General features: G+C 39.3%; 1 protein-coding gene across 17 annotated transcripts in view; it reads right to left on the bottom strand.

Moving 5' to 3' along the window:
• The window catches only part of NRXN3 (neurexin 3), a 947,214-nt gene that overhangs the window by 702,043 nt on the left and 232,851 nt on the right, over positions 1-12,320 (bottom strand). For all 17 annotated transcript variants that reach the window (XM_085225422.1, XM_085225425.1, XM_085225424.1 and 14 more), the window contains one exon: positions 537-838. In XM_085225422.1, the coding sequence (XP_085081548.1) occupies positions 537-838 (302 nt within the window). The remainder of the gene's footprint in view (positions 1-536; positions 839-12,320) is intronic.

The raw sequence follows: 12,320 nt of genomic DNA, 5'->3' as shown, positions 1-12,320 counted from the left end.
CACACTTGCATACACACAAAAAGGAAAAAAAGAAAGTGAAGGAAAAAAAAGATTTTGAGAATTAGAGTTATGACATCATGGCAATGGTTAGACAAATTAACAAAACTTAAGAGAAAGAAGAAGAGTGTAGAACATTGGTTGCTGGAAAAATATTCAATTCCCACAGTAATTAAACGCAACAAGAATATTACTGATAAGATTGAATCATAATTAAAGAAATAAGAAAATAAAAAATGGCAGAACAAAAATAGGGAAAAGAGAGATGAAAGTAAAGTCATGCACAAGATTTTATTATTAAATCAGACTGAGAAAAACAGAAAACTAATAAAGTGAAAATGAAAATATTGCAACAGGGATAAATTCCCATTAACCTTTTTTTTTTTTTTTAATCATCCACTATCATCATCCCAATAACTAGAAGAAAAGAAGAAACTCTAGTGAGCCCACCAAGCATCCCCATTTCTCCCTCATATCCACCTCTGTCCAAATATAAGAGAACAAAGTTTTCCCCAGCATTTTCTCTCCTTCAACATTACCTGCCGCAAGTTGCGCGTCACCTTAACGTCATGCCATGCGTTGTCATTGAATTTGCCATTGACAGGCTCCACAATGGCTTCGAAGGCCCCAGACCCCAGGTTAATGACCAGTGAGACCGCACCATCTTTCAGGGCCAGGTTGACATAATCAGCAGACTTGCCGGTGTGCAGAATGAGTCCGTTGCGTTGCCATGTCTTGAAGGAGAGAGTGATCTCATCGCTGCTGCTCTGGATGGGGTTTTGAGACAGGTCATAGCAAAGGTATTCGGAACCACGGAAAGTGGCCATGTTCTCATCTCGCGCTATTAAAAAAAAAAAAAAGGGGGGGGGGGGGAGGGGGAAACAGAAGAACTATTTAGCAGTTATCCAAGAAGAGATTTAAGATTGCTATGAAATTTCTGAGAAATCCCCACAGCACTGTTAATGTTCTGTACTGCCATATATCATGACATGCTAATGACTGTATGGCTCCTATTTCAATACGGCTATCAAGAGAATTAACAGCAGGGTCCTCGGTACCCATAAATTTCAATGCTGTGTTTGCAGTCTCACTGCAGCACTGTCACCATAGGGACCATTCAGAAGTATGCGGCAGACCCTACAATGTTTGAAGACTCTCTTATAAGACATTTTACATCCTTAAATGAAGAATGATGGAAAACTACACTAATAACAGCATGACTATCAGCTAAGCATTGTTCCAAAAGGAACCAAATTACCACGAAGATTAATATTTAGATTGATAGCAAAACCTTGTCTAGTCTTATCCTAACCTATCTGCTAGGCAATCTGAGGGACATCAGAATAGACACCTTGATAGAACTGCTGCTTTCTTTCAACTGAATGAGAGATCAAACAGACAAGAAAACCACACAAGTGTAGTTTCCTTCTTTCCAAAGACAACGAAAGACCACTCAAAATACATTTGTTGACAGCTCTAAAAAATGATATTCTTGCTAAACACATCCCAGAATTTTGCCTGTCTGATCACCCTATCCAGAGAATCTTTAGTGTGCATACTTCTAATACAGCAAAAATAAACACAGAGCATTTTACCTAGCATGAGACATGAAATATTTTCACATTAAAGAAAAAAAAAAATAATAATTCATCTATGTACAGTAGTGAAAACCACTGAATTCATTTCTTAGCAACTGGAGGCAGCATTTGAACACTTAATATCGTTAGTGTTAGATGGACTATCTGGGCTTCCATAGTCATTTGGAATCAGTTCATCCACATTGTACTGCTGTGACTCAAGTCAGCTATATACCCTGATTTTGCCTGTTAGGGCAAAAGTGCAGAACTGTGATGGTAAAGCTTTCAGGAGCAGCCAGGCTGGCTGTACCAGTCTCTACCAGTGCAGTCTGGGGGAAAATTGCACTTGCAAAGAAGTCTACACAGATCTACAGAACCCCCTCGCCCTCTCCCCCCCCCCCCCCATTCCATATGCTTTCTGATCCCCAGCTGTGAAAGAGCTTCTGAGCATGAATAACTGCATGGCACAAGCAGTCAAGTCACTGTTTCTTACAATCCATTGCATAAGGCAAGTGTTGGTGGTATTGCCACTGATAGTAGTAGTGTTTTTCTGCTTCATCTTGTCTCATTTAGTAAACCTAATGCAGATTAGCCAGAATCTGTCAGTACAAGACTGAAGGGAAAATACTTGTCATTGCCTTCCTTGAAAAATAACTGCATAGTGAAATCTGTGCCCTCACAGCATGAAACAGAAGTGACAAAACAGCATAGTGTTACAAGAACATACATCATCCTCTAAGTGATAGGTTTGCTTTAAAAACATACTTCTGTAATCTCTACTGAGGGTATCATAGAATGAACTCATTAAAAAACCTGGGCATTTTGAAGGCAGCAGTAATGTGTGTGTGTGCTTATGGAAGCATACTATGTGTCTATATACATATACATATATATATATATATATACACATACATACATATATATATATATATATATGTATGTATACATGTATATATATATGTCCCTTTAAGCAAACAGTAAGACAAATTACTCCTTGTAGCAACACAGGTTGGGAGCCAACTGGCTCAAAAGCAGCTTTTCAGAGTGTCAGTTGTTTACAGGCTGGTTCGGACATTCTCTCTCATTTTACTTGATATATTAGGTTCAATTCTAATTATATTGTATTATAGTGTGTTATCATGCATTCCGATATCTTATTTAGTAAATTAGTTTGTTTCTCCTCAGATTGTTGCCGCTGTCTTGTTTTTAGGCCCATCTCTCTATCCTTTTCCTTTTTTTCTCCTTTTCTCTTTCCTGGGATATGGGTCCATGGGTCCTCCTGATCTGCTAGTCACAGAACTGGGCCGAACCAGCCTGTAAGCCATTAACAAAGAGAAAGACCTGGGGGTCCCAAAAGACAAGCTGAACACAAGATAGCATTTCAGTAAAGAAAGCAACTGATCAAATACTAGGCATCTAAGGGCAGAAGTCAAACACCATCATTATGACCAAGTCATTTTCCTACAGCCATAGATTTGTGATGTACTGAGTACACATTTGACATTTTAGGGGGAAGGAGGCATGGCTGGTTGGTTGTTCACTCACTACAAAATGTATTAACGGGGCTCATTCACAGTTGCCCAGCCACTAAGACAAAATTTCACTGGTCTGCTTGACACAAAGGAGGAGGCAAAGAATAGGTTAGAAAGCTAAACGGCAATTTAAGACAACTCATCAAAACATGGTGGAGAAAATTTAGAGGTAAATTACTCTTATATTCTTACTTGTACCCATGGTTTTAATATAAAGCACTATCAATCCATTCCTGCATGCAACTACATCATCAGCTTGTTTCTTCTAGTCACCGTTGTTATAAATAGGATCCTAGACCTGATCCATCTTTGGATCCTTATTTTCTGAAAGGATATTAAAGGGGTTTCGGGGAATGTAACTTATTTCTGTTTCACATATAGTTTTTTTGTTTGTTTTTTTTTTTTCCTTTTTCCCCTCAGTGTTCTGTATAAATATTCAAATTTGCAGACCACACACTAAAATCTCTCTGGGGCACACACGCCAATGAAAAGACACACCTGTTCACCCCATGTCTCCCAAGGTCAATATAGCCACTAAAAATACATTTTCTGAATCACTGCTTCCTGAACTGTAGTCTGTGGATCAAAACACATGGCCATATTAAAGGCTTTAGCGCATAGATTAGGCTCCAACCTCCAAAGATCTTAACTGTATATTCCTCCTAGCTACAACACAATAGACCATGTGGGGCCATATGGCCTGACACAAGTCATACCCTGTGTTTTTTATCAAGCACAACCTTTCCATGCTGACCTGTATGTTACAATGCCCTGATGTATATGATGGCTCTGATGAGAAAGCATGTGAAAATCACCACAGAGCAGAGAATGGGAAAGTAGATATAGATTCTCTCTAAAAATATAATTTAGAAGAAAAAAAGCCCTGAGTGGGCTAGAGATCTCACAGTACCTTAACGTGCTTTCAGGTGCAGCCTAGAGATACCGGTAAGACTAAAGAGTTGTGAACTATTTCTTCGTGATGTACATTCTGAATGCAGCACAGACTATCCACAAAAGGAGATCAGACACTAAAGGGTTCAAAGAATGTTGGATTTATATTGTGGTTTTTATGCCTTTTATGTTCTTTAAAAAGTTATAGTGTTCCAAAGAGTTTCTGCGTAACAACTCTAACCTAAACTAGAAAAGCTAAATTTACCTCCAAGTCATAGGAAACTTTGGTTTATGTAACATGGAACAACAGACCAAAGCCTGGTTTTGTTGGGATATGAAATGCTCCATATGTAAATCATACTATCTTGAAGTAATGATCTTATTCAAATGTTACAATGCAACCATGCTGTTGCATATTCTAAATACAACTGTATTTAGAATATGTTTGCAAACTCTTGATTTATATATGATTTTCAAGATTTAATTTCTAACTCAACATTAGATAGATATATATGAAAACAAAACACAATGTAAAAACAGGTTACATAGCAGATGTAAGCAATTAAATCTTCCATTTCACTTGTTAGCATTAATCTAACAACATTATTTATTTTAAAACACAATCACAAAACTAAATTCTCTTCAAAGCTGGGATTTGCAGACATCTGAGACATGTACGAAATCCCACATTCCGGCTTAGCTCTTGACATGTCCAAAGTCTCAGAGGATTCCTGCTTTGTCACTGCATAGGTATGGACATGACTAAACGTCTTGGTGCATTTATCTTTGCATCCTTTCTACACTAATTCTTACTGTCAACAGTAACTCTAAAATTTTAAAATCACAACTGAGTTGAAGGAAATATTTTGACCTGAATCATACTGAAGTCAGGAAAGTATGAATTCTAGATACAAACAGTATGAACCAAGGAAAAAATAGACTTAGGGCTATTCTAGATGATGAGCAGTGAGCGATCAAGGCAACGCCTCAGAATGGGGTAGAATCCCTATTTAGGTAAAACCTCATGAAATTTACTAAGAGCTAATTCTGTTCTGGGCAGAAGGGTCACCTATAATATCTATGATTCTCAAACAATGAAAGATTTATGCTCTCTGAGTCACTTTTATGTGTAACTGATGTTCTTTTAGAGGTTAGGAGAGAAGAAACTGTACATCAAATAACCCAGCAAATTAGTCAGATAGCACCTCTGATGGAAAAAAAAAAAAAAAAAAAAGTGAATTGTTTCCAACACCCTCTGAAAAAGTTATCTAGTGACTGAATGCTGAAAACCTAATGAAAGCCCTTAGCCTGTTAGAAAAAGTTGGTTGTAAAATCATAGAAAGATGTTATAAGGGAGAAAACTAATTACTGAGCTGGAGTCTCAAAGTGAAAAGACTGGTTTTCCAAATGCTTACCAGGTTTAAGCCATTCTACATAATGTTAGATTATCCTGAAATAGTGTCATTTGTTTTTCTCTCCATCCTCTCACTTCATCTATCTATATAATTTGGAATTTTGAAACAGAGAAGAATCACAGTAACATCGGAAACTCTGCAGATAAGAATCAATGGAGAACCAAATCTCATTACGTTTAAGAGATGTGAAGAAAAATGTAAGCCTGGAAGCCCAATGCAATGGTGAGATGCACTAAAGACTGGGCACTGTGAGTGTTGAGCTCACATTTTGCACACACTGTAGAAAGCTCCAACCTTTCCAAAAATCTCTTTCATTTCACCAGCAAGAGCAAAGTAAGTATTAACTTACACCAGAGAACACCAACTGCCTAGCATGAGTCATGCCCCCCCTCCACTATCAGCTGCTCCATACATTATCCTTCACTTTTAGATGAGAACACTTGTGAAAAGGTCCACAAATTGAAGCTCAGAAGAGATCAAGGAGACTTAACAATACAATGAAAGCTTGTCTTGTTGTCAAACCTAATTAATTTATTATTCCTCTGAACTCTAGAGCTCCTAAGGAAAGCAGGAGGAAGGTCTCTAAAGATGCTGTATTAAAGCTCTCGAGGCCCAATCTGTGTGTGCTGTGTCACAGCAGAAAGCTCCTTAGGCAGGCTCCCACAGAGAGAAGTCCAACCCCATGGGCTACAAATAGTGCCTGAGAGGGCCACAGCCAACCTTGCAAAGTGATTTATCTCTCCTGATGGATTTTGCCACTGAACAGCAAAGGCTGACAGCAAAGAGAGGGAGGACAGGACAGTGCCTGAATCTTTAACCCAAAGCAATCTCTCAGGCTTTTGATTCTCTATCATGGTTTTATTAAACAGTCAGCACACACTACCCAATGGAAAAACGTAAGAAGTTTCCACATATCACTTTCCTGTATCTATAATATAATTGACAGACTGCTAGAAGGATGATTGCTATTTTTTGTTGTTTTTTTTTTGAGTTTGCATCTATTAAATACATAGCTGAAGTTCCACCTAAGCAAATCAAAACTTGCACAAATGAAAAGCTATTTTGCTCCTCAATCCTGAAAAAATCTTCATTGAACAATATGATACAATTCTTTCAATGAAACTTACTCTGAGAGGAAAAACAGTATCAGATTTATCACAGAATATCTCCTATTTAGCACAGCATATACAGAGATTATTTAAACCTAGATTCATCAATAACATGAAATTCATAGCTACTGATTCTCTAAGCTACCTTTTCTGTCTGTTTCTAAAGGGAAGCAGAAGTCAGAAGAGTCTCAGAGCAATCTGAACCTGTGTGAATGAACCATTTACTACGGGGAAAAAAAAAACAAACCATCATCATTTTCCTCAATATCAAGGAGAGTAGCTAGAGGAAAGCATTCATAAAAACTTTTAGTTAAAATGCTCTTACTGTAGAAGTATTAGCGCTACAATAATGAATAAGTAAGATGGCATATGTCTAAAAAAGATTATAGCATACAGTTAGTAACATCATCTATTTCAGCCATCTTTTAAATTGTTCACTAAAATTGATCTAAATGACAAACTACAGGTGTAGGAGTCAGGACCTAAGCATTTTACTTCTGACTTTGCCACCGATTAACTGTGCAATGTGCGGCATTTAATTAACCTCAGCTTCTTCCATCTGTGCTACAAAGATAACAAAAATATAGGTTAAGTCCTTGAGATCTATGGAAGAAGGGTGCTCTGCAAGTTTAATGAAACTTCTCTCCAAAAGAAAAGTTCCACAGCTACAAGGAGAAGCCATGTGTCCATTCAGAGTATATGCAGTGTTTAGAGTGTCCTGGTTATCCCTCTCTCCATGGTCTCTATTGACTTCTAAGTGTATGCAACTGCACTGCTATCAGTGCATGATTTTGCCTTGCCTATCATTTGCAAAGAAACAACAAACTTCAGTCTAACTATGATACTATGTGCTTAGGGCTCTATACTTTATTCATATTCTGAACAACTGGTCAAAGAGACAAAAAACAATCCTGCATTAGTGTCTTGCTTGGATGCAGAGGAAAAATAACATTTTAGTTTTGTGCATCCTAAATATGTTTCTTCCAAAAAAAAAAAACCCGTACAGCTCCACTTTAAAATAAAAGCATGAAATAGTTTTATTTTGAAATGAGTGATATTCAGTAAATCAACTTAAAAAAAAAAAAGCATTTGCCTGAAACAATTTGATGTGTTCAAGTAAATTCATAGTTTGTTTTGGCTTACTGAAATACATCTTTTCCTTTTTTTTTTCCTGAAAAATTTTGTTCTCTCCCAGTTCAACCTGGTTCAAGAAAAAGCAAGGCACTGCTACTGATTTTGTCAAGAGCTCAAACACGATGATGAAATACTGGGTGTAAGAACTTACCTTGATTTCTCACTGCTGAGCATGGGTCAGGACAGCTATCATTTCTGCTGTATTCAGTTTTTCTAATTTTTTTATTTTGCTCTGCATTTCTTCTAATTCACTTTTCTCCTGGTGCACTGTTCTAAAATGTAAGAATAATTTAGTGTAGACTGCCTAAAGAATCTGGTGGACTTCTGTGATGGAGTGATGGCATCAGTGGACAAAGGAAGGGCAAATGATATCATCTACCTAGACTTGTGCAAGCCCTTTGACATGGTCTCATACCACATCCTTATCACTAAATTAGAAACATATGGAAGGATTTGAAGGCTGGACTACTGGGTGGATAAAGAACCGGGTGGAAGCACGCAGATAAAGAGTTCTTGTCAACAGCTCTAAATCCAGGTGGAGATCAGTCACAAGTGGTGTCTCCTAGTGGTCTGTCTTGGAACTGGTACACTTCAACATGTTTACCAAGTACATACATAGATAGTGACATCAAGTATACCCTCAGCAAATTTGAAGATGACACCAAGCTTAGTACAGCTGACACAACAGAATAGAGGAATGCCACCCAGAGGAAGCTGGACACATTTGAAAAGTATGCACACAGGATTCTAATGAAATCTAACAAGGCCAAGGTGCTGGCACCTGGTTTGAGGCAATCCCAGATATGAGTACAGATCAGGAGAAGAACTCATTGAGAGCAGCCCTGAGGAGAAGGATTTGGTGGTCCTGATAGATGGGAAGCTGGATATGAGCCAGCAGAGTGCTCTTGCAACCCAAAAGCCCAATGGTATCCTGGGCTGCATTCAAAACACTGGAACAGGTTAGGCCCAGCAAGATTGTGGATGCCCCTTCCCTGGAAGCATTCAAGACCAGGCTGGATGGAGCTATGAGCATCCTGATATAGTGAGAGGTGTCCCTCCCTATAGTAAGGGAGTTGTAACTAGAAGATCTTCAAGGTCCCTTCCAACCCAAACCATTCCATGATTCTATAAAAAGATGGACGACCAACAGGGAAAAAGAGGTGATTATTCCTCCCCTCAGTTCTGCCCTTGTAAGGCCCCACCTGGAGTACTGTGCCCAACACAGGGCACCCAGAACAAAACGGATGTGGAGCTGTTGAAGCAGGTCCAGAAGAGAGTCACAAAGATGATCAAAGGACTAGAGCACCTCTCCTATGAAGAAAGGTTGAAAGAGTCGAGCTTGCTTAGTCTGGAGAAATGAAGGCTGTGGACAAACCTAATTGTGGCTTTCCAGTACTTTAAGGGACTTTAGAAGCAAGAGGAAGGCTGACATTTTACACAATAATAGGATAAGGGGGAAAGACTTTAAACTAAAAGAGAGGAGATTTAGGTTAGATGTTAAGAATACTTTTTTTATTCATAGTGTGGTGAGGCACTGGAACAGGCTGCCCAGAGAAGATGTGGATGTACCATGTCTTGAGTCATTCATGGCTGAGTTGGATGAGCCCTGGTCAGCCTGATCTGATGGTTGGCAACCCTGCTCATGGGAGCAGGGTTGGAAATAGATGATCTTTCAGGTCCCAACTCAACCTAAGATATTCTGTGATGTGATTCTGTGATATGATGTCAATCTCAAAGCATAAAACCCAGAAGAAATGGTTCCTTACAGACTGAACATTCAGCAAAATGCAAAAAAGAGAACATCACAGTACTGTGAATGTAAAACTCAAGATGTAACCTATTCATCAGCTTTGTTCTTTGTACAAGTATCTCTACATCATGGTTGTTACGTACTCCCTTTGTCCTTATATATAGAATATGCATGATAGTACAAAGTGTAAGAGTGTGCAAGTGTGTAGCTGAGCTGTTTGCTCACTGTCTTTAACTCACATACTCGAATGGCCAAAAAAGTGCCAGGGTCATGTAACAACTGTGAAGCAAGCTTTATGCAAAATAAATAAATAAATAAATAAGTAAATAAATAAATAAATAAAATCATCTCAGGGAGATCCATCATTTTTAACAGCAATCTTAGATGGAATCCCAAGTTTCACACTACTCTTACTTTTCCAGCCTTAAAAAAAAAAAAAAAAAAAAAAAGCATTAAAACTCCAATATCCTAACTGTAAGTACGTAGAGCTGTTTGTTATTGGATTGGCTGTGAATACAGGAGCACTAATATTCACTTAACAACAAATTTGGCACATTTGTTCTTTATAATACTAAAGAGAAAATCTTCCTCAAACTTTCTGAATTCGGTGAGCAATGTAACATCAGGGAAAAATATTAAGAACCTATAGCTGTCTTCCCTACACAGGTGGGAGGATCAGTCCTGTTTGTGAAAACCACGGGGACAGTTGATGGGAGCCTTCCAAAACTGACTGTAGGAACAAAGTAAGCTTAACACTGAGAGAAAAAGAAAGGGAAGGAATGCATTTACATATAAAGTTGATACAAGCAGCTTGGTGGGAGGAGAGACACGTGCTTCTACTGAAGGGCACTATATTAGAAAAACTATTGGAAGATCCTAAAGTAAGCTGCTGGGAAGCCAGGAGCAGACACACACCACCAGAACAGACAGACAAGAGCAGGCAGTGGGTGTTAGCAGCAGCCTCCCAGCAGTCGCATGCCTGCTGCTGATTGGGAAGCCCTGTGGGCGTCCTTCCAGTTCGAGGCATGAATAGAAAAGTAGTTAGGGCTAATCACAGTAATAACACATTAATGATCCACAAAATTATCCTTTTTCGATACCAGAGAGCAGCACTGAAAGCCGTGCCCATGAGAAAGGGGAGATAAGGAGGAAGGTGAAAGCAAAGGTAAGGCAGAAAGCAAAGAAAGAGGCAGAGCGGGGTAGAGCAGCATATACAGCTGGTGCCAGACCACTGTCAGCTCCCTGTAGCATCAGTAGGACTGAGCAGCAGGTACACTCCAACCCCCAGTACTGCCTCAGTATCAAAATACACTGCCAAAACACTACTGCTGCTCTTCACTTACATTCATCATAAGAATGTATTAGGACCATTTACGAAAGAGGCAGTCTCCAAATCCAATTTGAGGGGTAATCATTCTTCTCAAAACAAAGCTCAGGCAAGGGACAGATACAAGCTGGCAGAGCAGCTTTGCCCAGTAATTATTAAGGGGCAAAAACATGTCAATTTGTATGCAATGAGAAACACATTAGGCTTTTGCTACAACTACAGAGCCTCAAGTTCATCTGTTTACCAAGGCAGCAGGGACATATATGCAGGTACCAGCAGTATAATTGTACAGCATATTCTTGTAGTAAAGCAGATAAAATGCGCCTGAAAAATATGATAAATATACGCAGCAGGGATATTTGCCCTTCTCTGTAGTAGAAAAGGAAGCACACATTGGTGTGAAGAGAGTGTGACAAAGCACAGTCAGCTTTGAGTGGCTGTGCATTGCATACGTGCAGAATGACGCAGACTTAACATTCCTTGGGCACATTACAGTTTGTGCCCACGAACATGAATAAGCTCTATCTCCCTATACTGCCTCAGGGCACCCATATGAGGATTTACACACCTGCACGACACAGAGGAAAGCAAAACGTCTTGATCAGGTGTAAATGCAAAGGAGTGAATACATGAATGCACACAACCTCAGAGCATAAGCACAGATGTCCAAGGAGCGTGTGGGAATGCAGGAATGGAGGAAGCCTATAGAGTTCCTACAGTGAGCCTAAGGGCAAGAGGGAGGCTGTACCAGGGCATTTTGGCACTTGCTTTAACTCCAGCCTGGGCTTATTCCCTTACTGCTTTTTTTATATTTTTTTTTTTCCCCTGCAATAGAGCAGACTCCATGGCTACAGGGAGGGTGTTTAATGAGTCAAATCCTCATGACTGCCTTATCAGTTGTGGACAGGCATGTTTCTGACAACTGACCTTTCCCACCGTGTGCTGTTGAAATATCCACATCCCACAACAATTAACTCAATGCTGAAAACATAACACTGAAGAAAGGGAAAGCTCGACCATCTGCAGACAGCACCACAGACAAAAGGGAGAGGAATGCACCTAAAAGTGACAGAGTGTAGCCATACAGAGGTTTGATTCCACCTTATTTTGCCGTGCACACTTTATTACCTTCTTTGCAGCTTGGCTGTAACAAAGCTGTGTGCAAACAAAGTGTTGTGAGACAAGGAAGGAAAGCAGAGAGGACTGAAAACACTTGTGATGTGTATGATGTCATTAAGACCACACACAAATAAAGTGTACACAAAGCTGATGGAATGAACAAAGAACCCTAATAGAAAATGGAACTGGACAGAGCAGAGGAGGCAAACAGGCATAAAACTGCCACCCTATACCTCTGCTGTTATGGATCTTCCTCCTAACAACACGTAGATTAATAGATCCATTAAAAGAATTGAACAGCACTCAGCTGAGTTAGGAATCTCAACAAAAACCTATCAAAAACAAGAAGACTCATCCCATGAAGAGCACACCTCCAGTCCCAAGTACAGAGGAGACTGTTTTTCTTGTTTTTCTTGGGGGAACAAGTACCTGAACATAAGGTGACTGGTGCAGTTTGTGATCCAAAGGA

This window comes from Meleagris gallopavo, chromosome 5 (assembly GCF_905368555.1).
Source record: "Meleagris gallopavo chromosome 5, MGAL_WU_HG_1.1, whole genome shotgun sequence".
Classification (NCBI taxonomy): Eukaryota; Metazoa; Chordata; class Aves; order Galliformes; family Phasianidae; genus Meleagris; species Meleagris gallopavo.
This window is presented reverse-complemented; position numbering and strand designations above follow the sequence as displayed.